The sequence below is a fragment of the Triticum dicoccoides genome, chromosome 3A (genome assembly GCF_002162155.2).
Source record: "Triticum dicoccoides isolate Atlit2015 ecotype Zavitan chromosome 3A, WEW_v2.0, whole genome shotgun sequence".
Taxonomy (NCBI): Eukaryota; Viridiplantae; Streptophyta; class Magnoliopsida; order Poales; family Poaceae; genus Triticum; species Triticum dicoccoides.
The window spans coordinates 623,384,860-623,410,914 of NC_041384.1; the positions used below are offsets into that span (position 1 = coordinate 623,384,860).

The following is a 26,055-nucleotide window of genomic DNA, read 5'->3' on the forward strand; positions in this document are numbered from 1 at the left end:
TAATCTCTTTGGAGTCTGCACGGACGAGTTTTTTCTTCAGATCACACCCAATTCTTTTATGCTTTCACACCCAATTCTTTTATGCTTTCACACCCAATTCTCTGGAACGTATCGACGTTGCCCATCTGGTTCCTGATCATGCGTGTACGAATTTTATATTCTCTGGCATAAGTTTGGTTTCTGTTTCCCCAAACCGCTATAAAAACAACAGCCACCCCGACTCAAAAAACACAACGTATTCCATTGTCACTAGCTACTGATCCCAGCCATGGCAAGCCGAGCTCTCGCCCCCTTCCAGCTCGCTGCCATCCTCCTGGTCGCGCTCTTCGCCACGTGCCATGCCGGCGGCATCGCTGTGTACTGGGGCCAGAACGACGGCGAGGTGTCGCTGGCTAAGACATGCGCGTCAGGTAACTACAAGTTCGTCGTCGTTGCTTTCCTCCCAAAGTTTGGCAAGGGCCAGAAGCCGGAGCTGAACCTCGCCGGCCACTGTGACCCTTCATCTGGCGGCTGCAAAATCCTGAGCAAGGACATCCACTCGTGCCAGCGCCGCGGCGTCAAGGTCCTCCTCTCCCTCGGGGGCGCGGACGGCAGCTACGGCCTCTCGTCCCGCGGCGATGCACGGCAGGTTGCCATGTATCTCTGGAACACCTTCCTGGGCGGCACGAGGTCGTCGTCTCGCCCCCTCGGGGACGCTGTGCTCGACGGCATCGACTTCGACATCGAGAAAGGCGGCTCCAAGTTCTGGGGTGACCTTGCCAGGGACCTCAAGAACTTGGACAAGGGCGTGCTGCTGAGCGCGGCGCCACAGTGCCCTTTCCCTGACCAGTGGGACGATGGCGCGATCAGGACAGGGCTGTTCGACTTCGTGTGGGTGCAGTTCTACAACAACCCGGAGTGCCAGATCAGCGCAGGCCCTGGAGCATTCTTGGCCGCGTGGAAGAGGTGGGAGTCATTGCCGATAGGGAAGCTCTTCCTGGGGCTGCCGGCTTCCAAGGACGCGGCGGGCACCGGGTTCGTGCCCGCCGGCAAGCTCAAGTCGGTACTGCCGCTCATCAAGGGCACGCCCAAGTACGGCGGCGTCATGCTGTGGGCTAAGTTCTATGACGATCACACTGGATATAGCTCCGCCATCAAGGGCCACGTGTGATTCTCCCTGGTGTTTCTTCGCTTGATTGGCGCTGTCGTGTGTGCCGCTCCTGTACGATAGTATCAGGTGTTAATTGCTTGAAATAACATCATATTGGTAGCGACTATGTCCCAATATGTAAGGATCACGGTGTAGTTTCTTTGAAGCCGCCATGTCCTAATCACTTCAAATTTGGAACTCTACATATTACATTATGCACTACATCGTTAGTATATCTATATAAAATGAAAGTATAACTATTGGTCAATGAACTATAGCTCGAGTTCAGCATCAATGCTAAATTTGAATACCACTACTTGACAGTATGCTATCCATATGCCAGAGCCATGAGTTGGTCACAAGATTTTATGGGTTTCACCTCTAGCCTATCTTAACTTGTTTGGGACTAAAGACTTTGTTGTTATTGTTGTTGCTGTTGTTAACAGTATAACATCTCAATATTTTAGACAGGACAACTTTGGGCCTCTCCTACCTAGAAGCAGTTTGATGGGTGACGTGGCAGTGGTTTCACATAGGTGGCACAAACTAAACATTTTCTCAATACATCACAACAATGGTTAAATAAGGAAAACTGAATAAAGGAATAAAAATAATAATGACATTTTAGAATTGGAAAGATAGTCTGTAAATAAAAAAATAAGCAGAGCGAGGAAACAAGTTTAGGAGCATTCACGAAACCTTAGGAATTATTTGTGATCACTCTCTATTTTCTCTGGGTTTTCCGTTATACTTATGACTTCTTTTCTTTTTAAAATTTCCTTGTTGTATACCACATATGGTGTTCCTATTTTTTTTCATTCGTATTATAATTTTACTTATATTTTCTACTCCCTCCATATCATAATAAGTGATATTTTGGGTTTGACTACTAACTTTGAATGTAACATATGTATAAACAACATAAAAATATAAGATTTTAGAAATATTTTTGAGACAAAAATCTATACTATTGTATTTGCAACTTGGAAAATTTAAAATGATATTCATGGACAAAGTATATTTTTTTTGCGTGAAGGCATTGCCCAAAATGGTACTTATCTGTAATATGGAAGGAGTATTTTTTTTAATTTCATTCAAAAATATTGTTGACTTTACTACTACGTTTACGAAATCACTTCAATATCATCCATAAGAGGGCCCAAAGCTTTCCGGTTTAAAAGGTGGAGATGTCATGTATTTTGGCATTCAAGTTGCGGAACATGTGTTTTTGGATCATAACCAATGAACCAAAACGAAATGCACGTTTCCATCAAATCGACTAGGTGAAAGGCATTTTCCGCTCATGGATTGAGATGGATTGCATTAAGGAATGATTGAGATGAATTGCATTAAGGGCAATGGCCCGAGGAAGCGGTGAACTCCGGCCGACACAGCCTCCACATTTTATCTAGTTATATTTTCTTTTGTATTATAGTTCGGATGAACTATGTCTTTTGGGTTAGATGCAGTATGTCCTATTATCCAAAAATGGTGCCCTCCACTTTGTATTACGAAGCAACCAACACCAATCACATAGCAATTGCTCGGGCGAGTAGCACAACAAGCCCAAAAAAATAGAGAAAGAATAAAGAAGAAGGAACAAATGCCAACAATGGTACCTCGACAAATCACGGATGACCCACCACCACTGTGCCCTCCAGAATCGACCCACCACAAATCAAGGATCCGATCCGCCGCGTACCAAGCAGCACCTCCAAGAAAGGATGCGAAACCGACGATGCTGCTGCTCGGACATGTCCTAGGGTTTCCCCCGACACGCGGAAGGGGGTGGGGCATGGATACCTCCGACACCCTCCAGGAAGGAATGCGGCACCCGTAGGTGTCCCCGCATCGGAGCTGGAAGAACCGGCAAGGATTTCTCCCGCACTCCAAACCCCACTGCCCAACCGGGCCTGAGCCAATCCAACCACCTCGCCACCCACCAGCATGCGCCACCGCGGTCTTGACGCCACCCACGCCGCCTCACCGAGATCATCATCACGAGGCCAAGAGGACGAAGAGAGACGCACCAGGCGATGGGAGCAGCAGCACCAGAGCCGCGCGGGAGGGAACTACCTCCACCGCCGTCGCGCAGGAGGCCCGTGCCTCCGGCACCATCATGGTCGCCGTCTGGACGTGGCAGCAGGGCATACCAGGCCACCCCTAGCCCGGCCAGGCCCAAATCAGGCCCGCAAAGCCCCACTGCAGCAGGGTGGCACTAGCATCCACCCCGCCCATCGCCGCTCCCTGCCTCCCGGGAGCCACCCCGATGACCCTCCCCGCTGCCGGCCCGCCCAGACCCAGATGGGGCCCGAAGGACTCAACAGATCTGGGCCAAGTGGGCACCGCTAGGTCGCGCCGCCGCGCCACCCCACCGCCCAGCAGATCGCCTGCGACCATGACAGAGAACCCCCCTCCCCGCCACACTGGACCGCCGCTGCCTAGGAGTACTCCGCGACGCCGCCCCACCCCGCGTCGGCGCGACCCGAGAGGGGAGTGGCCAGCTGCCGCCGCCACCAGCACCGCCCGGTCCATGCCCGGCGCCGGACGCGAGCGACGGCGGCAGGGAGGGAGGGAAGGGGGAGGGCTCGGGGAGGAGGCGCTGGGGGCGCGGCCGGTCGCCCGCGGGGGCGACACGATCGCAAGAGTCTAACCTTGCTTGTGTTCCCTATAATATACAAGGAAAAACCCATAGTATGTCCTATTAACTATGTGGAGAAATTTATCGTTCGATGTTGATCTACATTAATTTTGTTTACGTTGCTGCATGCATTGCATGATTTGGCGCGGGCAATGGCTACTACAGTTGTGGATATCGAAAAATGGACACTGCCCGGTCACTGCCAGCGGGCATGTCCGAACACGACCGCGGGTGTTTGGGAGACTATTTTTGCGAGTTGTGGTTGTAGATGCTCTAAGACCAAAAAGTCACTTTGGAGGACGGGTGCATTGGAGCCCTGTATTTTGAATAGTGTCAAAATGCTATTTTAAAGTTTCAAAAAATCATTAAATAAATCAACATGTTTTTATGGATGTATATTACATATGTGCAAATTTTGACGCTGAAATAAGTAACCATGTGAGTCATACAAAAAAGACAAAATCATGATTTTGGAAAGATGAATAGTGCATGTATTATTGACTATTTGGAAATCATCATTTTGTCATTTTTGTACAGCTCACATGTTTACTTATTTCATCACCAAACTTTTACGCATATGTAATATACATCCATATGATCACGTAGAGTTATTTCAGAATTTTTTGCAAATTTAAATGTGATTTTTAAAGTATTTAAAATAAGGTCCTTCAATACACCCGGGTTTTAAAAATCCACTCTCAAGCATATTATGCTCTGCCTGGTACTCCTGGTGTAGAAAACAGAGGAGAGCGCTCAATTTTTATTCCACGTCTTGTTGATGTTTTGGTCCACCAGGGTAGGGCGTTTGTGCTTTGAACGCACTCTTTTTTTTTTTGAAACGAGGCAAAAGATTTGCCATTTTTATTGATTAAGAAGAAGAAAATTACCTGGTTAATTGGCGGAAAACCGAGCTAAAACCGATACAACTCAACCTACATGATATGGGCACCACCGGCCAACCTGATCACCGACATGGGACACAAAGCTGCAAAGAAGAAAGGCATTCGCCGAGAAGTCGCAAGCGTCATCGTCATCACCGGCTGCCTCGAACGGGCGACTCCGACTTCACCATAGAGCTCCAACCAAGCCGACCCGCAAACAGCTGCATAGAAGCCACGACGGCACATACCACCAGAAGGCCATACGCGCAAGCAACCGACAGCTTCGACTTTGACAACGAGCCTCACCAAGAAAATATGCAGGACTTGCGCCGACCGTGCCCACAGAAGAGCACCTCGGACACGTCGGGAAGAACCGGCTACCGAAGTCCACGCCGCGACCCGAGCTCCTCTCGACGACATCATCATTGCCAAACAGAAACCAGCGCCCTGCCTCAGCAAACCATGCGGCGAAGATGCCGCCATCCACGGCGAAGATGCCGCAATCCACCAGTCTTTCGGTCATAGCCTGCTCCGAGACGATGCCCCCAAGAAGGAGAATGACGCGAAGACGCCTCCATCGTCCGACCCAACGGATCTGAGGTTTCCCTCCGGAGCTAAAGCCGTGGGGAGGAGGAGCACACCTCCACGGCGACGCTTTCAAGAAAGATCACGGCACCCGCGGGTGCCGCCGTTGCCGGCTCCGAAGAAGGTCGGAGCAAAGATTTCTCTCGAAGATGCGCCAACCACCTTCCACCACCGACCGCCGCCCACCGGCCACCACCTGCTGAGGCCGACCTCATTCTGGCCACGGGATCCCACGATCCACCATGACCAGACACGCACCACCCCCTGGCCGAAGCCGCCGTCCACCACCGCAGCACCACCGTAGCCACCACCACCGCAGCAACCAACGCCGCATCGCCAGGAGCAGCACCCAGATCAGAGCCGCTCGAGTGAAGCAGCTGAGCAGGAGCAGGCCGTCCACCCGCAGCACACCTCGCGCCCCGGAGAAACCAACCAGTCGCCGCGCCCGTTCAGTCAGTCGCTGCGCCCGACGTGCGCCGGCCGCCGCCGCGCCCGGCAGTCGATCCGCGCCCCACGCACACATCAAGAGCCTCCGCGCGCACGTACGCCGTCCACACCCGTCGTCCACTCCCAGGCCACGCCGGGAGCTCGGTCCGAGGCCGCCGCCTCGGAGCCCCATCCACCACACCGAGCCACCAGCACAACCGCCAGCACCACCACGGTGCTCAGCAGCCGCCGAGGACCGGCGCCACCACGCCTGCCGGCAGCCGTGGCCGAGACCCTGCCGGCCAGAACCAGATCCAGATCGGACTGGACCGGAACAGGGCAGGGACCCCGGGCCGCCGCTACCGCAGGTCACACCACCGGACGAAGCACGCCCCACCACCGCAGCCAACGCGCCGAGCCGCCGCCAGAGGTTCACCGCACCAAGCCGCCAAGAGCCCCGTCGGTGGAGCTCCACGCCGCCGCTAGAGGGGAGGGGGCCGCGCCCGGGAGAGACCCCGCCGCCACCGGCAGTGCACGGGCTTCGCCCGGCAGCGGCCCATGGCGCCACGAGGGGAAGGGGAGGGAGGGGGGTGGCTGGCGGCGGGGTCTGGGGTTCCCCCCGTGCCGCCTCGGAGAGGGACGCGGGGGTCGAAAAACTTTCTGTGTAATTTTGTAACGCACTCTCTTTTACTAATAGTTTATCAACCATTGATCAGCCCGAGTAAATTACGCAAAGAGATTACCAACCGCAAACGGAACACAAAACATTGCCGATAAATCGGTAAATTTAGACGCAGGAGCGGACAAGCAACGGCAGGAAAGTCACTAAAAAAGCCTCCATGACGCTAATCAAGACACTATAAAAATCAAAACATACCCGACGTCCATCACAACTCAAAATACACAGCGCACCTCGTCACCAGTCTCTAGTCTCTACTCTCTACTTCTTCCTGTACCAGGTAGCTAGCCAGGTACGCTCCGCTTGACCCCAGCCATGGCAAGCCGAGCTCTCACCACCTTCCAGCTCACGGCCACCCTCCTCGTGGCGCTACTGGCAACGTGCCATGCCGGCAGCATCGCCGTGTACTGGGGCCAGAACGACGGCGAGGCATCACTGGCCGAGACGTGCGCGTCTGGAAACTACGAGTTTGTCATCCTGGCTTTCCTCCCAAAGTTTGGCAAGGGCCAGACGCCACAACTGGACCTCGGCAGCCACTGCGACGCCTCGTCGGGCGGCTGCAAAAGCCAGAGCAAAGAAATCCAGTCATGCCAGCGCGGCGGTGTCAAGGTCCTCCTCTCCATCGGCGGCGGAGACGGCAGCTACGGTCTCTCATCACCCGGTGATGCACGACAAGTTGCCATGTACCTCTGGAACAACTACCTGGGCGGCACGTCATCATTCCGCCCTCTCGGCGACGCCATACTCGACGGCATCGACTTCGACATCGAGCTCGGCGGTGCCAAATTCTGGAATGATCTCGCCACGGACCTGAAGAACTTAGGAAAGAAGGGTGGCAAGACCGTGTTGCTAAGCGCCGCACCGCAGTGCCCCTTCCCGGATGAATGGGACGGCAACGCGATCAACACGGGGCTGTTCGACTTCGTTTGGGTGCAGTTCTACAACAATCCAGAGTGCCAGTTTAGTGCGGGGCGTGGAGCGTTCATGGACGCGTGGAAAAGATGGGAGTCGGTGCCGGCAGGAAAGATCTTCCTAGGACTGCCAGCCTCCAAGGACGCTGCAGGCACCGGGTTCGTGCCCGCCGGGGAGCTCACTTCACGCGTGCTTCCGCTCATCAAGGGCTCACCCAAGTACGGCGGCGTCATGCTGTGGTCAAAGTTCTATGATGATCGCACTGGATATAGCTCCGCCATCAAGAGCTATGTGTGATTCGCCTGGGTGTGCTAGTATTTGTGTGCCCCACTGTCCCTTGTCCTGTATCATAGTATCATGCGTTTATTGTTTGAGATGTCATCATATTGGTAGCTAGTATACTGGTGTACATGAGAAGATATGCATCCATTATTGTAAATATTTATTAAGAATTTTAATATACTTTCTTTAATTAAGATAAGTCCCATATACATCATGTACTACACTGTCGATGTTTCTGCAGAGAGTACAATTTTTAGTCAATCAGCTAAAGCTTGGGTTCAACATTTGAATACCATTATCCTACAAAATGACTCTCGAGTGGTCATATTTTTCTATTCAACTTGAAGAACTTGTTATTTTTTGGAACATTATCGATGGACCAAAAACATAACATTCTCAGTTTTTTTGTTGGTTACCTTGAGTGCCTCACCTGGAATTAATTGGGCATGGCAAAATGGTGAACTATTGCTAGTGGTCAGGTAGTTAGACCAACATATAATGGTTGCTTGTCTACCCACTACTAAGATCTTGAGAGATAGCTACATCCTCCCATGGTGGCTTAGTTACAGCTTTCCATGGCGGCTCGGTTACATGTATGTGTTGGTTCTAATGGCGAAATTCTGGCGCTGAACTGAAGTGGAAGCCGATGTTTGCCTGCTCAAACTTCCACAACTTTTCAATTTCTCCTTCACTGTATTTATTCGAGCAACAATGAAAAGAACGGGGTCAAGGCCCCTAGCTTTGCGCCATTACGACCGTGGAGCTCGTGCCATCCCACGAGTAGATTGGTAGGGCGCCAGACTTGCTCCTTGTGGTTTAACCTCGAGCTAATCTCACTAACAATTTAACTGATGAAACTGATGAAGGAGCAGGCACACAAGACAAATTGATAAGTTTGGCATTCCCAATCCACCAAGTGGTGATTTTGAGCAGCTATTTGACGAAATGAGCTATTCATTTACATAGTACGGGAAGCTGAAATAGACCTAGGAATTTAGCATGGGGATTGCCGTAATTCACATATATAATGTATATAAAAGGTAGCTATAATAAATAAGTTCAAAATTTGTAAAATGACACTACAAATAGTATAATTTCTTGTAAACAACATTAGAATTATGAGAAATAGTCTTAAAACAACATTAAAGTGCTAGATAATTAGTGTTAGTCATATACTGTAAACTATTTTGCATTTTTAGAGGGGGCGTCCATGGCTCATCTTCATTTATGAAAACATTCACGTGTATGCCACTTCCACAAGTTGCAATGTCCGTTAGCCCCTGTTCAAATAACAAAAGTACCTTCACAATTGAAAAGGGAAAACCTTGTGATGACAATGACAGGGATCTGTTCTACACCTCAACAACCGTCACAATAAGAAGGGGGGAGGATGCTTTTGGGATGCGGCATGGGAATGTGCAACGACTTGGCAACATGGCTCTACCAATCTCTAATAGGGAAAAATAGTGTCTTCATGATGCTCCTTAGTGAAATGCACGTGTCCGTCAAATTGACTAGATGGAAGGCATTTTCCACTCACTAGTAAATATGCACGTGCAACGCACGTCTATTTGGACTAATAAGTGTGCACGTGCAACACGCGTCTATTTGGATTAACACATTATACTATACTTAATACAAGACAATTTATTCATAAATTTGAAATTTCCCTATAAAGTACACAATCTCTTATTCTCAACTCATACAAATAATTTGAAATTTCGTTTCTCCTTAATCAACATGTCTCCTGTATTAAAAGACCACCCACTTTTCCCAATGTCTAAAACTCAAAATTATTTAGAAGATTCATCATGATTCTCCATATGCACACATTTATGCAAGTATAATCACACATGAAAAAGTCACTTAGGACAAGCTAAGGAACCGTTTCAGTGCTAACAAACTCCAGTTAAGAATTATTATTACAATTGAGTGTCAACCACACAATAGCGGGAAGAGACCTCTATGATTTGTTGAAAAGAGGAAGTCATTGTCACATAGAGAAGTGTAGAGATGTCTTGACTGCATAGAATCAGCTGTGAAACAAGACAAAAAAATGCTAGTTGGACCATCCGATTCTACTATTACACCACAAGTGTTGTAATGTCTGGAAGCAAGAAAAGTGGCTTACTTTATTATGAAAATAAAACATGTAAACCAAATAAAAATTACATTGATAAATTGCGTAATTATACTTGTTAATCACGGGACAAAAGCATTAATATGACAACTTGGAACAGTTACTTGAGTACTACACATTTCTTTAAGGGCTCAACATTCTAAAATTTTGACAATATAACAAATATCCTCTCAGTTTGTAGTAATAATGATACGTAGGCTACCACTTGTAAGAATAACAGTGGCAAAAAAGGGCCAACAAATGCCGGTTTAGAAAGAAAAAACTGCAGATATGCTTCCAATTTTAGCAACTCTAGTGGATAAAACATACCTTACCTCCCAAGTCGGGAAAACAGTCAAATGAAAAAATGTACTTCTTATAAGTAGTAGAGATGAAGTCATAAGGATCATGGTTCAAGATATTCGGAGAAACATGGTTGGTCTCTCTGTATGATGCGAAGTCGTTGCAGTCAGTAGAAGAGTGACCTGCCCTCCAGGCAGAAGACGAAGGCGGCGACGGCATGTGTGCGTGTTCGGAGGAAGTCGCAGCTCCTCTTCGCATGTCTCCCATTGTGACTCGCGTGGGTGGTGGGCTGGTGACGACAGGCGACTCGCGATCGCGATTCCCTCATAGGAGACGATAGGATGCACTCGCGATTAGTTTCCTAATAATTAGATGCGTTCGTGATTAGTTATCTAATAGGATGCGTCCGTGATTAGTTTCCTAATAATTAGATGTGTTCATGATTAACTTCCTAATAGGATGCGCTCGTGATTATTTTCCTAATAATAGAATGCACCCGTGATTAGTTTCCTAATAATAGGATGCGTTTGTGATTAGTTTCCTAATAATTAGATGCGTCCGTGATTAGTTTCTTAATAGGATGTGTCCGTGATTATAGTTTCCTAATTGACCAGGCGTGGACTTCATATTTTCCTCCACGGTGGAGTACGGTCAGTCAATGTAAATTGCTAAGTGCACACAGAGAATAGATTAGGTTAAGGCTAGCCGTTAGATTGAGTTTAGTGGGATAATCATGCGGTGGTAATGTATCCGTATACGTTTTGTGGGGTGCATTTAAAGAAAATTATGTTTGCTCTTTTATAAGTAGTATAGATGGATTGCAGTAAAGAATGCTCGACACACATCGTCCATCAAAGAAGAATGGGAAAAATCATGATGTCATTGACCATGCTTTACTCTTGAGAAATTTGGAAGAAATTACCGTGAGTGTCTTCCGCAACATCCCTACGCTCCACACCTTGTTTTAGCATGTAATAAAATTGACACAACAAATCTGGTTTTCTCGGCCGCTAGATACTTGGGGTCATATTTGGAGGGAGAGTACACCTCTATTGTTTCATGTTGTAATATACTCTTTCTTATTAAATGAATGAAGGCTAATTTTTGCCCGCTTTTATTCTTCTTCTTCAAGAAAACTATGAGAACCGACCTCAAAAAAGGGAGGACTCGTTCCTACCTTGCTAGCATATACTCTCTCCGTTCTAAAATAGATGACTCAACTTTGTTAGTACAAAGTTGAGTCATCTATTTTGAAACTGAGGGAGTAGATCTCTAAGGCGAGCCTGGGTTGTTAGGGCTCCAATTTAACTAAAGAATTGCGTGTAATATGCCAAGTATAATTTTAACCATCGTTGAGGTAGCTTCGAGCCGCAAATTACCGTGTCACAATAAACTATTAGTACGAGTATAAGACTTTGCATATGTGCTCTGCCTGGTACTCTTCTGCAGTAGAAAACAGAGGAGAAGGCCCAGTTTTTATGGCACGTATTGTTGATATTTTGGTTGAACACGGCAGGGCGTTTGTGATCTTAACGCACTCTCTTCACTAATCGTTTATCAACTGCTGATCAGTCTGAGTAAATTAAGCAAGGAAAATACTAACTTCAAACGGAACGTGAAACATTGCCGGTAAATTTAGATGCAGGAGCGGACAAGCGACGGCAGGAACGTCACTAAAAATCGTTCATGATGCTCCCTCAAGACACTATAAAAATTCAGACATACCCAATATCCATCACAGCTAAAAACACAGAGCGCTACTATACCAGCTAGCCAGGTACGCTCCGCTTGATCCCAGCCATGGCAAGCCGAGCTCTCACTCTCCTCCAGCTCACTGCCACCCTCCTCGTGGCGCTACTCGCGACTTGCCATGCCGGCAGCATCGCCGTGTACTGGGGCCAGAACGACGGTGAGGCGTCGCTGGCTGAGACGTGCGCGTCTGGAAACTACGAGTTCGTCATCCTGGCTTTCCTCCCAAAGTTCGGTAAGGGCCAGACGCCACAGCTGGACCTTGGCAGCCATTGCGACGCCTCGTCGGGCGGCTGCAAAAGCCAGAGCACGGACATCCACTCTTGCCAGCGCGGCGGTGTCAAGGTCCTACTCTCCATCGGTGGTGGAGATGGCAGCTACGGCCTCTCATCACCTGGTGATGCACGACAAGTTGCCATGTACCTCTGGAACAACTATTTGGGCGGCACGTCATCATTCCGCCCTCTCGGCGAGGCGGTACTCGACGGCATTGACTTCGACATCGAGCTCGGTGGTGCCAAATTTTGGAATGATCTCGCCACAGACCTGAAGAAATTGGGAAAAAACGGAGGCAAGGCCGTGCTACTGAGCGCGGCACCGCAGTGCCCATTCCCGGACGAGTGGGACAGCAATGCGATCAACACGGGTCTGTTCGATTTCGTTTGGGTACAGTTCTACAACAACCCAGAGTGCCAGTTCAGTGCGGGGCGTGGAGCGTTCATGGACGCATGGAAAAGATGGGAGTCGGTGCCGGCAGGGAAGATCTTCCTAGGACTGCCGGCCTCCAAGGACGCCGCGGGCACCGGGTTCGTGCCTGCCGCTGAGCTCACATCACGCGTGCTTCCACTCATCAAGGGCTCGCCCAAGTACGGCGGCGTCATGCTTTGGTCAAAATTCTATGATGATCGCACTGGATACAGCTCCGCCATCAAGAGCCATGTGTGATTCTCCTTGGTGTGCTTGGCCTAGTATTTGTGTCCCTTGTCCTGTATCATAGTATCTTGTGTTAGTGGTTTGAGATGTCATCATATTGGTAGCTAGCATACCGGTGTACATGAGGAGATATGCATCCATTGTAAATATTTATGAAGAATTTATTTATTTCTAAGCTAAGTCCCATAACTCCCCAGGAATTTCAATTGCGCTTATATCCATCACCGTAGGACTTGGGTTTAAGCTTTCCCCAGCCCCTTTTCATCAATGGACTCCTGACGTCTACGAAGGAGTGTGGTTCATTCGACAAATTCCAACCTCTATATCTATCTCTGAGGTGTTTGGGTTTTGCAAAACTCCATAGACATGCAGAAGAGAAATGCTATCCAAGCAAATAGTGCCTTGATGCGCCGATAAGTATCAGTGATGCCAGAGCGGGCCCCAATACCACTGGCATGAAGTGATTGCAAGATGTTTTTTTAATTTAGAAGTTTGCACCAACCCATACTCTTCCTCTATATCGAATGACACCCATTATGCAATGAATATTTGCTATTCTTGTGAGTGCTCAGGACTGTCAATTCATATAGTGTCGTGGAATTGTCACGGCAGATGTCCTAGTGTGAGGACTTAGTCGTGAGGCCAATGCATCTATGTGGTAGCTTGAGAGGGGTTGAACGAGACGAGAGACGCGAGGCTTTTACCCAGGTTCGGCCCCTCACGGTGGAGGTAAAAGTCTACATCCTGCTTCATTGATATTGATGATGATAATCACGATTACAAGGGTGCTCTTTCTCGAGAGCTATTGACTTGTCTATCTAAACCTAACTTGTGAAACTTGTGGAACCTGTCACTCTTGGGGAGCCCTGCCCCTCCTTATATATGTTGAAGGGGCGGCTTACATGACTAGTCCTATTAGGATTAAGATTACTCTATTACAAGTGGAGTCCTAGTCTTGCTTTCTTTGTAAGGGAATATTCCTTATGCTTTCCTCTTAAACCGGCCCACCATCATACGAACTGACATACTGGGCCTTGGGCCTTGTTATTCGTCTGACCCGCCCGCCGGTTTATTAATGAGTCGCCAAGATCGGGTGGGTTACTTGTGAGTCACCAAGCTCCGGGCGGGTCACCAGTGAGTCGCCAAGATCCATCCGGGTCATACATCCAGCCGGGTTACACCGTGGGGGTATATCCCCGACATTAGCCCCCAGTTTAATTTGGATTTATCCACGTTAAACTGATCCTGCAAAATAAACACAAGAATAAATTTGACAGATTGTGCTCCGGGTTAAAAATTCTTGTAAGCCGGCACTTGATCATCCTTAAGTCCTTGTCATTTCCTTTTTCTGGACAGTCCGGGTCAATAGACCAGCTTCATAATCAATTTGCTGACATGGGCTTCTCACACAAATATATTGTGAAGAATATTTGATTCAGCTCCCAATGCTTAACAAAAATATTGGTCTTGAAATACTCATCTGATTTTCAGCCGGCTTGTAGAACTTGCCGGTTTATCATTGCCAAAAATATCCGGTTTGTAAAGGGGTTAAGCTATGATCCGAATACGATCAAAGTCGGACCCAAAAGGGGTTAAGCTATGATTCGAATACGATCAAGAAGCCCCCTAGTGAGTTTGGCATTGTGCCGGTCAAGACGGTACCGACAACTATGTTCTCTTTGGTTCGAATACGACCTATGTTTGAACAGGAAGCCCCCAAATGACCTTTACAGCCCAGCCTATAAGCCGGATCAAAGGGTAGTCATAGCTATGCTCAGTGAGCAGGAAGCCCCCATGTATTTTGTAACAAGGCGTATAAGCCGGATCGGATACCCATGTTTGAACTGCGCATCATGGCAACAGGTCCTCTTCGGCAACCTTTAACTTTTTGCAAGAGATAAATTCTTCTTGAACCGGGATTTTGAACCGGATATTGAGAGTTTTAAAGCTTTGTGGGAGACATGTTTACCTTGAGCCGGATTTTGAACCGGAATCCTTCTTTTTAAACCGGAAATTTTCTGACGGCCTCTAAATATTCGCCAATAAGGCAGTAGCCTTTGGGGCCGGGTTATTTTTCCCTCCACTGACCCGGAGTTCTTGACTTGCTTTAAGCTGTCAGTCATTTACCGAGTCATGTCATCGTAGCCCCCAAGTCTCAAGGCGACTCGAGGAGTTGTCTTGAGATTCTCCATATTTGACTGTGATATAAACCGGTATGAGTTATTTAACACCTCAGTTATATAATAGTCCCTTTTGCAGTAGACATTTTGTCCTGCATTGGAGAACTTCACAAGACAGAGTAATTGCTCTTTTTAAAGAAAGCAATATGTAATATAAAAATATACTAGATGGATTTCACGTGATATGTTAGGCCGGAAGTTATCCGCTGCGAAGTTGGTGATCACTATGGTGAAGCTGAAGTTAATCACGGGCAAGTCGATCGCGGGAGCAGACAGATGAGTCAGCTGCGGCGTTGTAAGCCGGTGCAGACAAGCAAGTTGTCCTCCGCATTGTAAACCGATGCGGACGTGTGAACCGCCACGAGGTCAGATGGGCGAGTCGTTCGTGGCGTTGTAAGGCGGCGGACGGGTGAGTCGGCCACGACGTTGTAAGCCGGTGCGGGAGTCTGTTGAGTAAGGACGCCCACCTGTGCCGAATGATGTTGGCACGCCTCCATCTCCGTGGCATAATACCACTTTGTAATGGATAATTCTCCTGCATATAAAATACAGCATGGCAAAGTAATTTTGTTTGGATGAAATAATATGTGTTTAAAAATAAATAAAATAAATAGCACCTGATTCGTCCAGACGACCGTTGACCCGTATATAGGGTGTGTAGATGACTTCTGATAATTTTTGACCATTATAATCTGACAAGAGGCCTCTCAGAACAACCATTCAAAAGAAACACACGGTCGGGTGTTTGACTGGTATCCTTGGTGTCGGTGTCTAAACCGGCGGATCTCGGGTAGGGGGTCCCAAACTGTGCGTCTAAGGCGGATGGTAACAGAAGGCAGGAGACACGATGTTTTACCCAGGTTCGGGCCCTCTTGATGGAGGTAAAACCCTACATCCTGCTTGATTTATTCTTGATGATATGAGTATTACAAGAGTTGATCTACCACGAGATCGGAGAGGCTAAACCCTAGAAGCTAGCCTATGCTATGATTGTATGTTGTCCTACGGACCTAAACCCTCCGGTTTATATAGACACGGAGGAGGCTAGGGTTACATAAGGTCGGTTGCAAAGGAGGAGATATACATATCCGTATTGCCTAGCTTGCCTTCCAAGCCAAGTAGAGTCCCATCCGGACACGAGACGAAGTCTTCAATCTTGTATCTTCATAGTCCAATAGTCCAGCCAAAGGATATAATCCGGCTGTCCGGATACCCCCTAATCCAGGACTCCCTCAGTAGCCCACGAACCAGGCTTCAATGATGATGAGTCCGGTGCGCAGTGTTGTCTTCGGCATTGCAAGGCGGGTTCTTCTCCATATTTCAAACATTTGTAAAGCAGTGTCCGGTCCCATAAATGTTTGGACCTCTTGGCTTCTTTGCCCAATAAGGGCTATCTCCCACGCGTCGAATGAATACGAGGCGCCAGGGCGTTTTTACATTCGCCCCCCTAGCCAGATAAATAAATTGTCTATTAAAAGGATGGGGATTCTCAGATCCGATCCATACCATCCTTCCCCAGCGAGAATCCGTCAGAGTGTGCTTCAGAAAGATCCATTCCAGCATGGCCGACCTCCGCAACTCCTCCTCCGCCCCCGTAGCCCTAAGCCCGGTGATTGGGAGAGATGTTCAGTCCCACACAGTCGATTAATCGAACTGCAGACTAAGAGATTTCTCCCTCCAGCATACATGGTGCCCGTTTGAGCCGGGCTTGCCACCTACAATGGCGGGGAGCAAGCGGAGAGCTTTCCCAGTCCCTCTACGGGGGAGCGGGTCTGCATTATTCCTTATTTATTAAGGGGACTCAGATTTCCAATTCATCTGTTGCTCCACGGGCTCCTGGAGTTCTACGGCCTCCAATTACACAATTTCACCCCTGCCTCCATTCTACACATCGCCGGCTATGTTGCTCTCCGCGAGTTGTTCCTGGGTTGCGAGGCTCACTTCGAGCTATGGAAAAGGCTATTTTGCCTCGTCCCTCGCACACAGAGGGGGTAACTTTATCAAGTGGGCGGAGCCGAAATATGGCGCATCGCCGGAACCGGATACCTATCCGGTACCCCGAAGAAGTTGTCCGAAGACTGGCCTTCGGAATGGTTTTATATGGAGGACGTTCCCCTTTCGGACCCTGTTCGGCGGGGTCTTCCTGAATTCAGCAATGCTCCTCTGAAGAAACGCCGAAGTTGGCGCCCACGAAGCCCCCAGGAGGAAGACAATGGAGAAGTCCTTTACCTGATGAACCAGATTAAAGCACTGGCTCAATCAGGATTGACAGTAATCGAAGTTATGTCGATTTGCATAATGTGGGGAGTGCAACCACTTCAATATCGTGGGCACCCCTTGTGGTGTTTTAACGGGGCGGATGATGCCACCCGCTGCGGGCGTAACGGTCCGGACAATGCTGTCGCTTTAGCAAAAATTCTGTCCGAATTGTTCAAGGGAGAGGAAGAGGAGTTCATCCGCATCAAGCCACGGGATGGATTCTCCATGTACAATCCTCCAAGCTGGGTAAGTTATATCTCCTTACTCCCATTCTTCCCGCATTCTTTGTCGTAAGTATTCACCTTGCCATTTTGCTGCAGGAACTGTGAAAAGCAATAAAGGAGATCAGCAGCCCCTCTCCACAACCAGAGGACCCTGACCGGGCCCTCGACTCCGGACTCGAAGAAGATCCGGTTATATTCGTGGAGCTGATAGACCGGCAGTTCTATCAGTTAAGCTATGATAATGCCATGGTGGCCATTATGGCCGACTATCCCGGACTGCTTTCTGCATCGCACATAAGAAAAATCAAAAAACCCCAACTCCAAAAACTAGGATCCCCTTTTAGACACTTCACCTACCATATACATATGGCGTTTTTACAGGGAAGGCATTCGGGACGCCCTGCCGAACCCGCAGCAACTTGCCAACAAGAGGCACCGAGGCCGGGCAGGCCAAAAAGGAAGGCGGTTAGGACGGAGACGCTGGCGCAAAGGTACAGCAGAAACCCCGCTCCGTGGTTGTCGTCTTTCTTCAAATGTAATGACGCCCGTGTTTCTTTAACAGAAAAAACGCTCGCCGGAATATGTCCGACGATTTTGTTAATCACGCTTCCACCAGTCGGGCGCCAGGACCGGACATAGAGGCAGAAGCCGATATGGTGCGGGCGCCGGATAACCCCCTTACAGAGGATGCAGATAGATTATCCGCCACAAATTCAGGAGTGGAAAGCGCTATGAATCATAGGCGCCACCGGGCCGTACTCCGCGACGCTTGTTTCTCACCAGAGGCATTTGATGCCTTCAATTCTGGAGAGGCGTACCTCCGTGCTGCTCAAGATGGTCTAGCCAGAGCCACGGATCAGTATGTAAAGGATGTACGGGTAAGTAAATCTGATGATTATATGTATCAGTAGCCCCTGAGACTTGAAACAATTAACAGAACTGATTTAAGGATCATCTTTATTGTGCAGGTTCTTACAGAGAAGAATACTTGGCTGTCACAGGAGCTGGAGGAATGCAAGACCCAACTGCGGGCCGCTGTTGCCGCATTGAAGGAACCGAAAAAGTCCCCCGCTGGTAACATTTACTTTGAAGAATGATGGTTACCATATAGTGTGTGGCGTGGCTGCAGATCTAACAATAGATGTTGCAGATGAATCCGGAGAAAATCCAGAGGACCAGCATGTCGTGCGACAGCTAAAGGCTGGCGAACGCATGCTGACTGAGGTCAGGCGAGAGAAAAACAATCTCCAAGACGCCAATACCAAGCTGAGCATGGAACTGGAAGACGTTCGAGCCCAGCTTGCAGACTCTGAGAAGGAGAATAAGCGGCTTCAGCGCGGCATTTTCAGTAAGTGCTTGAACGAATCCTTTTGAAGGAGTTCAGCGAAGAAGCCGACTAACAGCATTATGTCTGTAGGTATGCTGACGGGTCGTCCCGCGGAGGAAATGCCCGGGTCTGCGTGTGATCTTCTATCCGAGCTCTCACAATTGCACGAACAAGTTCGGCAGGTGATGCAAGGTGTTGCCCAGGCCTTGTGGCCATCCGTCTCCCTGCCAGAAGGCGTTGCAGAGCTTACGGAGAAGCTCAAGGGAGCACGGCGGCGCTTCCGATTATGGAAGATATCGGCCTGCCGTCAAGGTGCCAGGGAAGCCTGGGCCATGGTGAAGACGCGGTATACCAAGGTTGACCCAAATCACATGGCCGAGGTCGGACCTGTGGGGCCCGACGGAAAAGAGATCCCCATTAGCTTAGTTTATGGGCAAGTAGAATTAGCCGCAAAGTACTCCCAACAGGATTGTAGGCTAGACCGCCTGTTGGATGGTATAGAAGAGGAATTTAGTCAGTCTGCATGACTATGTAATTAAAGTGACATGTATAATGCCTTCTAGCCGGATTGTAGATTATTTGTCATGGCGGACTTTTTCGCTTCAACCTCGGGACCCGATAGTCCGGAGTGTATCCGAATACCCGCTCAGTTATGTAAGAACCGGGGTATGCGTGGAGACCAGGCGTAGGGGTCATTAGTGCTTGAACAGACAAGTTCCCAACTAGTTATGTTATATTACATGGATAGTAAGAAACATCTTCCAGGGAGAATAGTTCCGTTAAGGGTTCCTTTCCCTGGGTACACATGCCCTAAAGTGCATGTCCGGACTGCGATAGGAAACGCAGGAAAAAACATCTGAGGGCACATATGGAAAATAAATAAAAATCATCTTTTGTTCACCGACCAAATATTCCCTTAAGAACACTAGCTTTCGGCTTCACCCAGTCTGAGGTACACATCCGACTGACCCGGCAGTAACAATCGCAGAGGTGCTCCCCTTATGCCCTAGCCGAATTAACGGGAATGTAGGGCATAAATACAAGAGCCAGGCAACCCAGCTTGGCCAAAACTTAAGTCATATCGATGCATATAATGGCGAAAAAAGGTACATGCGAAAGTATAAGACATGTGCGGGGCATGAGGCCCAGATAAATAATTAAGCTTTTGTGAAAGAAGCCCCAGGTATGATGAGCGCGGCTAGCGCATCTATAATGTGCAAGCGAGGCACAAGTTGGCCTTTGAAGGCCTAGAGAAGGAATAAAAGAAAGAAAGAAAAATAAAACAAATAATATATATGCAAAAAATGACAGAGGAAGGAGACGAACATAGAGTCCGGCGCTAGGCGTAGAATCTTCGGAGCCTGGCCGCGTTCCATGGGTTCGGCTCGAGTCGATTATTCGATGCATCCCGCAGACGGTACCCTCCACTGGTCAGAACTTGGTCAATAATGAAGGGACCTTCCCATTTGGGCTCGAGCTTGTTCTTTTTCTTATCCGGCAGGCGTAGAACTAATTCACCAACGTTATAAGTTTTGGCCCGTACTTCTCTGCTTTGGTTTCTGCGAGCCTGTTGCTGATAAAATGCGGAACGGGCTTTTGCCACGTCACGCTCCTCCTCCAGGGTGTCCAGACTGTCATGCCGATCGAGCTCGGCTTCTCTTTCTTCGTACATGCACATTCGAGGTGAGTCATGAATTATGTCACAGGGCAAGACTGCCTCTGCGCCATACACCATAAAGAAGGGTGTATATCCGGTACTACGATTCGGCATGGTCTGCAGCCCCCAGAGTACGGAGTCGAGCTCCTCTACCCAGTGCGTGTTAGACTCCGTTAAGGACCGCACTAACCTGGGTTTAATGCCGCTCATTATAAGACTGTTTGCTCACTCAACTTGGCCATTGGTTTGTGGGTGATAGACTAAAGCATAATCGAGCTTGATGCCCATTTTGTTGCACCAGAGTTTTACCTCATCAGCCGTGAAGTTCATGCCATTGTTAGTGATGATGCTGTGGGGGACGCCATAACGGTGTACGACCCCGGATATGAAGTCTATCACCGGTCCGAATCCGGCTGTTTTAATAGGTTTGGCTTCTATCCATTTGGTGAATTTATCCACCATGACCAGTAAGTATTTTTTCTTGTGGGTTCCCCCTTTAAGGGGTCCAACCATGTCAAGCCCCCAGACCACGAAGGGCCACGTAATGGGGATTGTTTGGAGGGTGGTGGGTGGCATGTGGCTTTGATTTGCAAAAAGCTGGCAATCGGCGCAGCGTTGGACCAAGTCCTGTGTGTCTGCCCGGGCCGTCGGCCAATAGAATCCTGTACGGAAGGCCTTGCTTACAAGAGCCCGGGCTGCGGCGTGGTGACCGCCGAGTCTGGCGTGAATTTCTGCCAAAAGGTTCCGCCCTTCCTCTTCAGAGATGCACCTTTGAAGGACTCCGGTAGTGCTTTTTTTATACAGTTCTCCCTCATGGACCCTGTAGGCCTTAGATCGCCGCGCTATGCAGCGTGCCTCATTTTGGTCCTCTAGAAGTTCCTGCCTAGTTAGGTAGGCCAGGAATGGTTCTATCCACGGGGCTATGATGGCCATTATTACATGGGCTGAAGGTGTTGTTTCGGTGGCAAAGCCTCCGATTATGTCAGAGTGTTCGGTATCGAGTGTTGTGGCCCGGTCCAGACTAATATTGCCGGTGTCCCCCTCCCATACGACGGATGGCTTAAACAACCTCTCTAAAAAGATGTTGGGGGGACCGCATCACGTTTTGCGCCGATGCGGGCGAGGATATCCGCCGCCTGATTGTTTTCCCAAGCCACATGGTGAAATTCGAGCCCCTCAAACCGAGCTGACATCTTTAGGACGGCGTTACGATAGGCCGCCATCTTCGGATCCTTGGCATCAAAGTCTCCATTTATTTGGGATATTGCGAGGTTCGAATCCCCACGCACCTCCAGACGCTGAATGCCCATGGAAACTGACATCCGAAGACCATGTAACAGGGCTTCGTATTCGGCTGCATTATTGGAGTCTGTATACAGTATCTGCGGTACGTATTGAACTGTATCTCCGGTTGGGGACGTCAGGACGATGCCAGCCCCCAGTCCAGCCAGCATTTTGGAGCCGTCGAAGTGCATAATCCAATTGAAGTATGCACACTCTTTAGGGAGTTCGGCTTCCATCCATTCGGCGACAAAGTCGGCCAATACTTGCGATTTAATGGCTCGCCGAGGTTTGTATGTTATGTCGAACGGGAGGAGCTCAATGGCCCATTTGGCAATCCGGCCCGTGGCATTGCGGTTGTTTATAATATCATTGAGTGGCACCTCCGAGGCTACTGTAACCGAACACTCTTGAAAGTAGTGTCGCAGTTTCTGGGATGCCATGAATACCGCATAGGCTATCTTTTGATAATGTGGGTACCGTGATTTGCATGGAGTGAGGATAGTGGATACATAATATACCGGCTTTTGAAGATGGAATTTATGTCCGTCCGCTTCTCGTTCGACGACGAGCACTGCGCTTACAACTTGATGAGTTGCCGCAATGTATAATAGCATTGGTTCGCCGATGTTTGGCGCGGCTAGGATTGGGTTGGTTGCCAGTATGGTTTTTATTTCTTCCAATCCGGCTGTGGCAGCGTCCGTCCACTCGAAGTGTTCGGTGCGTCGAAGGAGGCGATAAAGGGATAATGCCTTTTCTCCTAAGCGGGAGATAAAGCGGCTTAGAGCCGCCACACATCCAGTTAACTTCTGGATTTGTTTGAGGACTGTTGGGGTAGACAACTGTGACAAAGCTCGGATTTTGGCCGGATTAGCTTCAATACCTCCACTGGAGACAATGAAACCCAGGAGCTTTCCGGCTGGTACGCCGAAAACGCATTTTTCCGGATTGAGCTTGATGTCGTATGTTCGGAGGTTGTTGAATGTGAGCCTCAAGTCGTCTATCAGAGAGTCGACGTGTTTGGTTTTGACGACCACATCATCTACGTATGCCTCTACTGTTTTGCCGATTTGTTTCTCCAGACATGTCTGAATCATGCGCTGATATGTTGCGCCGGCGTTTTTGAGCCCAAAAGGCATTGTGTTGAAACAGAAGGGACCGTATGGTGTGATGAATGCTGTTGCGGCTTGGTCGGACTCCGCCATCTTGATTTGGTGGTAACCGGAGTATGCGTCGAGGAAACACATTGACTCGTGTCCTATGGTAGCATCGATAATTTGATCGATGCGGGGGAGGGGGAAGGGATCCTTTCGGCAAGCTTTATTGAGGTCCTTGAAATCGACATAAAGGCGCCAGGATTTATCCTTCTTTGGTACCATCACCAGGTTTGCTAGCCAGTCCGAGTGTTTTATTTCTCTGATGAATCCGGCCTCCAATAACTTGGCTAGTTCCTCTCCCATGGCCTGTCTCTTAGGTTCGGAGAAACACCGAAGAGTTTGCTTGACCGGCTTGAATTCCTTTAGGATATTGAGGCTATGCTCGGCCAGCCTGTGTGGGATTCCTGGCATGTCTGAGGGATGACAAGCGAATATGTCCCAATTATCGCGCAGGAACTCTCGTAGTGCGGCGTCCACAGCGGGGTTTAACTGTGCCCCGATGGAGGCTGTTTTTGTAGGGTCCATTGGGTGGACTTGGAATTTGACTATTTCATCCGCTGGTTTAAAAGAGGCGGACTTGGATCTCTTGTCGAGTAGCACGTCGTCCCTGTCCACTGTGGAGCGTAGCGTGGTTAATTCCTCGGTCGAGAGGGCTTTGGATAATGCCTCGAGGGCCAGTGCGGCTGTTTTATTTTCGGCGCGGAGTGCTGTGTCCGGATCACTGGCGAGAGTGATGATTCCGTTGGGCCCGGGCATTTTGAGCTTCATGTACCAATAATGGGGTACGGCTTGGAAGATCGTGAACACCTCACGTCCTAAAAGGGCGTGGTATCCACTGCTGAACGGGGCCACTTAAAATGTAATTTCTTCGGACCTATTGTTCTCTGGCGTACCGAATACCACATCTAGTGTGATTTTCCTAGCGCATCATGCTTCCCGACTGGGTATGATTCCTCTCAAGGTTGTGCTACTTTGCTCAATGCGGTTCCAGTCTATTTCCATTTTTTGAAGAGTTTCCTCATAGATGAGGTTTAATCCGCCGCCGCCGTCCATGAGTACTTTGGTGAGTCGAAAGCCGTCCATGATTGGACTGAGGACCAGTGTGGCTGGTGCTCGGGCTTTTCGGAATTTAGGTTCGTCACTGGCATTGAAGGTAATAGCCGTGTCACTCCATGGATTTATTGCTGCTACGTGGCAAATTTTGGCAATGCTGCGGAGTATTCGCTTGCGCCTATTATTTGATGCGAAGGTCTCAAAGACTGTTAATACCGTATTGTTATCCACGGGGTGGTGCTCTGTGGCATTTGGGATAAGAAGATCCTCACCAGTTTTGGCCACCTATCGGAGTATCCAACATGCTCTATGGCCGTGCGTTGGTATTGTATCCACTGTGCTATGAATTTTGCAGGGTCCGTTAAGCCATCCCTCCAATACGGTTCCGTGCCCTGTAGAGGGTTTTTGCTTCTTTGTAATGAACTCGGGTGTCTTATGATAGTGCACCCTTTTACGTCGGACTGGGTGCATATACAGAGCCGGATTATCCCAAAATTTCGTTTCGGTTTTCCAGGCACTTTCCATCGCACAGTACTTCCATACTATGGACGCCAAGTCGGCGAAGCATGATATGTCACGGCGACTTATGGCGTTAAGGATTCCCTTGTCCGTGCAGTTATTGCAGAAAAGTGAGACTGCGTCTTCTTCGCGGCAGTCCTTAACCTTGTTCATCACAAGGAGGAATCTGGCCCAATAATGATGTACTGTTTCATAGGGCTCTTGCCTGATGTGGGAAAGATCGTTTATGTCTGGGTGGGTGGGTCGATTTGAGTCCGGACCCCTACCCGATCTAAGACCCAGGGGCCGAGGGGTTTCCGATCTTGGAAGTTCAGATTCCGGTATGTTGCCTGATGAGTCTGGCCCGCTGCCTGACTCTAGGTTCAGGGTTTGGGTGATGTCCACCCGTAAACGGGTATCCGGCTCAGAGAGCTCAGGAATTCGGACATAGTTAGTCCTCAAGATAGAGGGAGAATCGCCGCATTGTTTCTCCACCACCGCAACATGATGGGTGACTGATACGTCTCCAACGTATCTATAATTTTTGATTGCTCCATGCTATATTATCTACTATTTTAGGCAATATTGGGCTTTATTTTCCACTTTTATATTATTTTTGGGACTAACCTATTAACCGGAGACCCAGCCCAGATTTGCTGTTTTATGCCTATTTCAGTGTTTCGAGGAAAAGGAATATCAGACGGAGTCAAAACGGAACGAAATCAACTGGAGAAGTTATTTTTGGAAGGAAACCCACCTAATGGACTTGGACCCCACGTCAGAAGATACGGGAGGTGCTCACGAGGGTGGGGGCGCGCCCGCCTGCCTCGTGGGGCCCCCGTAGCTCCACCGACGTACTCCTTTCACCCATATATACCGTCGTACCCTAAAACTTCCAAAACATAAGATAGATCGGGAGTTCCGCCGCCGCAAGCCTCCAGAACCACGAAAAACCAATCAGGACCCCTTTCCGGTACCCTGCCGGAGGAGGGATCCATCTCCGGTGGCCATCTTCATCATCCCGGCGCTATCCATGACGAGGAGGGAGTAGTTCACCCTCGGGGCTGAGGATATGTACCAGTAGCTATGTGTTTGATCTCTCTCTCTCTCTCGTGTTCTCTCTCGTGTTCCATCTATGGCACGATCTTGATGTATCCCGAGCTTTGCTATTGTAGTTGGATCTTATGTTTCTTCTCCCCCTCTACTCTCTTGTGATGAATTGAGTTTCCCCTTTGAAGTTATCTTATCGGATTGAGTCTTTTATGAACACTTGATGTATGTCTTGCCGTGCTTATCTGTGGTGACAATGGGATATCACGTGCCACTTGATGTATGTTTTAGTGACCAACTTGCGGGTTCCGCCCATGAACCTATGCATAGGGGTTGGCACACGTTCTTGATTCTCCGGTAGAAACTTTGGGGCACTATTTGAAGTACTTTTATGTTGGTTGGATAAATCTGAGATTGTGTGATGCATATCGTATAATCATGCCCACGGATACTTGAGGTGACAATGGAGTATCTAGGTGACATTAGGGTTTTGGTTGACTTGTATCTTAAGGTGTTATTCTAGTAAAAACTCCAGGGTTGTTTGTGACACTTATAGGAATAGCCCAACGGATTGATTTGAAAGAATAACTTTGAGGTGGTTTCGTACCCTACCATAATCTCTATGTTTGTTCTCCGCTATTAGTGGCTTCGGAGTGACTCTTTGTTGCATGTTGAGGGCTCGTTATATGATCTATCTATGTTATTATTGTTGAGAGAACTTGCACTAGTG

The 26,055-nt window shown here is 48.8% G+C and overlaps 3 protein-coding genes across 3 annotated transcripts; all 3 read left to right on the forward strand.

Moving 5' to 3' along the window:
- Positions 1 to 256: 256 nt before the first annotated feature.
- LOC119272341 (acidic endochitinase-like) lies at positions 257 to 1,314 on the forward strand. The gene has a single exon (XM_037553848.1). The coding sequence runs from the start codon at positions 269 to 271 to the stop codon at positions 1,148 to 1,150; it is 882 nt and encodes a 293-aa protein (XP_037409745.1). The 5' UTR covers positions 257 to 268; the 3' UTR covers positions 1,151 to 1,314.
- Positions 1,315 to 6,656: 5,342 nt separating this feature from the next.
- LOC119272342 (acidic endochitinase-like) lies at positions 6,657 to 7,550 on the forward strand. Its single transcript, XM_037553849.1, has one exon. It carries the CDS (start codon positions 6,657 to 6,659, stop codon positions 7,548 to 7,550), a length of 894 nt encoding a protein of 297 aa, XP_037409746.1.
- Positions 7,551 to 11,757: 4,207 nt separating this feature from the next.
- On the forward strand, positions 11,758 to 12,651 carry LOC119272344 (acidic endochitinase SE2-like). Its single transcript, XM_037553852.1, has one exon. It carries the CDS (start codon positions 11,758 to 11,760, stop codon positions 12,649 to 12,651), a length of 894 nt encoding a protein of 297 aa, XP_037409749.1.
- The last annotated feature ends 13,404 nt before the right edge of the window (positions 12,652 to 26,055 follow it).

Bases quoted from the DNA above. Each gene is read 5' to 3' on its own strand.
- LOC119272344 (XM_037553852.1), top strand. From the start codon at position 11,758: ATGGCAAGCCGAGCTCTCACTCTCCTCCAGCTCACTGCCACCCTCCTC.
- LOC119272342 (XM_037553849.1), top strand. From the start codon at position 6,657: ATGGCAAGCCGAGCTCTCACCACCTTCCAGCTCACGGCCACCCTCCTC.
- LOC119272341 (XM_037553848.1), top strand. From the start codon at position 269: ATGGCAAGCCGAGCTCTCGCCCCCTTCCAGCTCGCTGCCATCCTCCTG.